General features: G+C 28.6%; 1 protein-coding gene across 1 annotated transcript in view; it reads right to left on the reverse strand.

Annotated features, from left to right (window-relative positions):
* Positions 1-306: 306 nt before the first annotated feature.
* LOTGIDRAFT_175949 (hypothetical protein) overlaps positions 307-742 on the reverse strand; it is a gene marked incomplete at both ends in the record, with an annotated part of 25,971 nt that continues 25,535 nt past the window's right edge. Inside the window, one exon of the mRNA XM_009063436.1 lies at positions 307-347. Coding sequence (XP_009061684.1) covers positions 307-347 — 41 coding nt within the window. The remainder of the gene's footprint in view (positions 348-742) is intronic.

A 742-nucleotide genomic window follows, 5' to 3' on the forward strand; every position in this document is an offset into this window, starting at 1 on the left:
TATAGTAACATAATCTATCTCATACAATACACAAGAACTTATGAATATTCTAACAAATTGTTTATTTTTTAAAGGTATAGTACCTCTTAGGATGACCAAAATTTAAATTTCAAACTTAGTTAAAATGAGTCGTAGTTCAACAATGGACTTGCCTAGTGTCAAAACTATACAACAGAATCTCTATATAATCCAATCAATCCATAAAACAAAGTATTAATAAATTAAACTACGTGATTTTGAAATATGCTTAGAAACGTCTTTCAATAATTACATAGCTTAATTGATATATCGTGTTATATAGAGATTCTATTCTTTAGTCATGGCACCTGGCACCTGTTTAAGTCCAACTGATGAATATATACACTTGTTACCCAAGATAGAGACTTTAAAGTTGGGTTCCCTTATTTTCATTTATGCTAATACTTATATGAATAGAAAGAAGAGGTGTTCTAATGACTTGGAAAATTACCAGTTTGTCTCACATGTCCATAATTACTTCATTAGCTTTATAAGTAGAGAATTACCAGCACAATTTCAATGAGTGTCCGATCAAGAAGCGTCAAAAAGTATTTTTTGTTTATCCAGACTGTACTTACACGGGCATTTATGATTGGTTAAAACTCTTAATTATATGCAATAAGAACATAATGATATGATAAAGAATACATGATATTTCATTAGAAACACCAATTAATCAAATAGTTTGCTTAATTTGACACTAAAATATAAGGAAACTCATCTT

The sequence above is a fragment of the Lottia gigantea genome, assembly GCF_000327385.1.
Source record: "Lottia gigantea unplaced genomic scaffold LOTGIsca_579, whole genome shotgun sequence".
NCBI classification, from domain to species: Eukaryota; Metazoa; Mollusca; class Gastropoda; family Lottiidae; genus Lottia; species Lottia gigantea.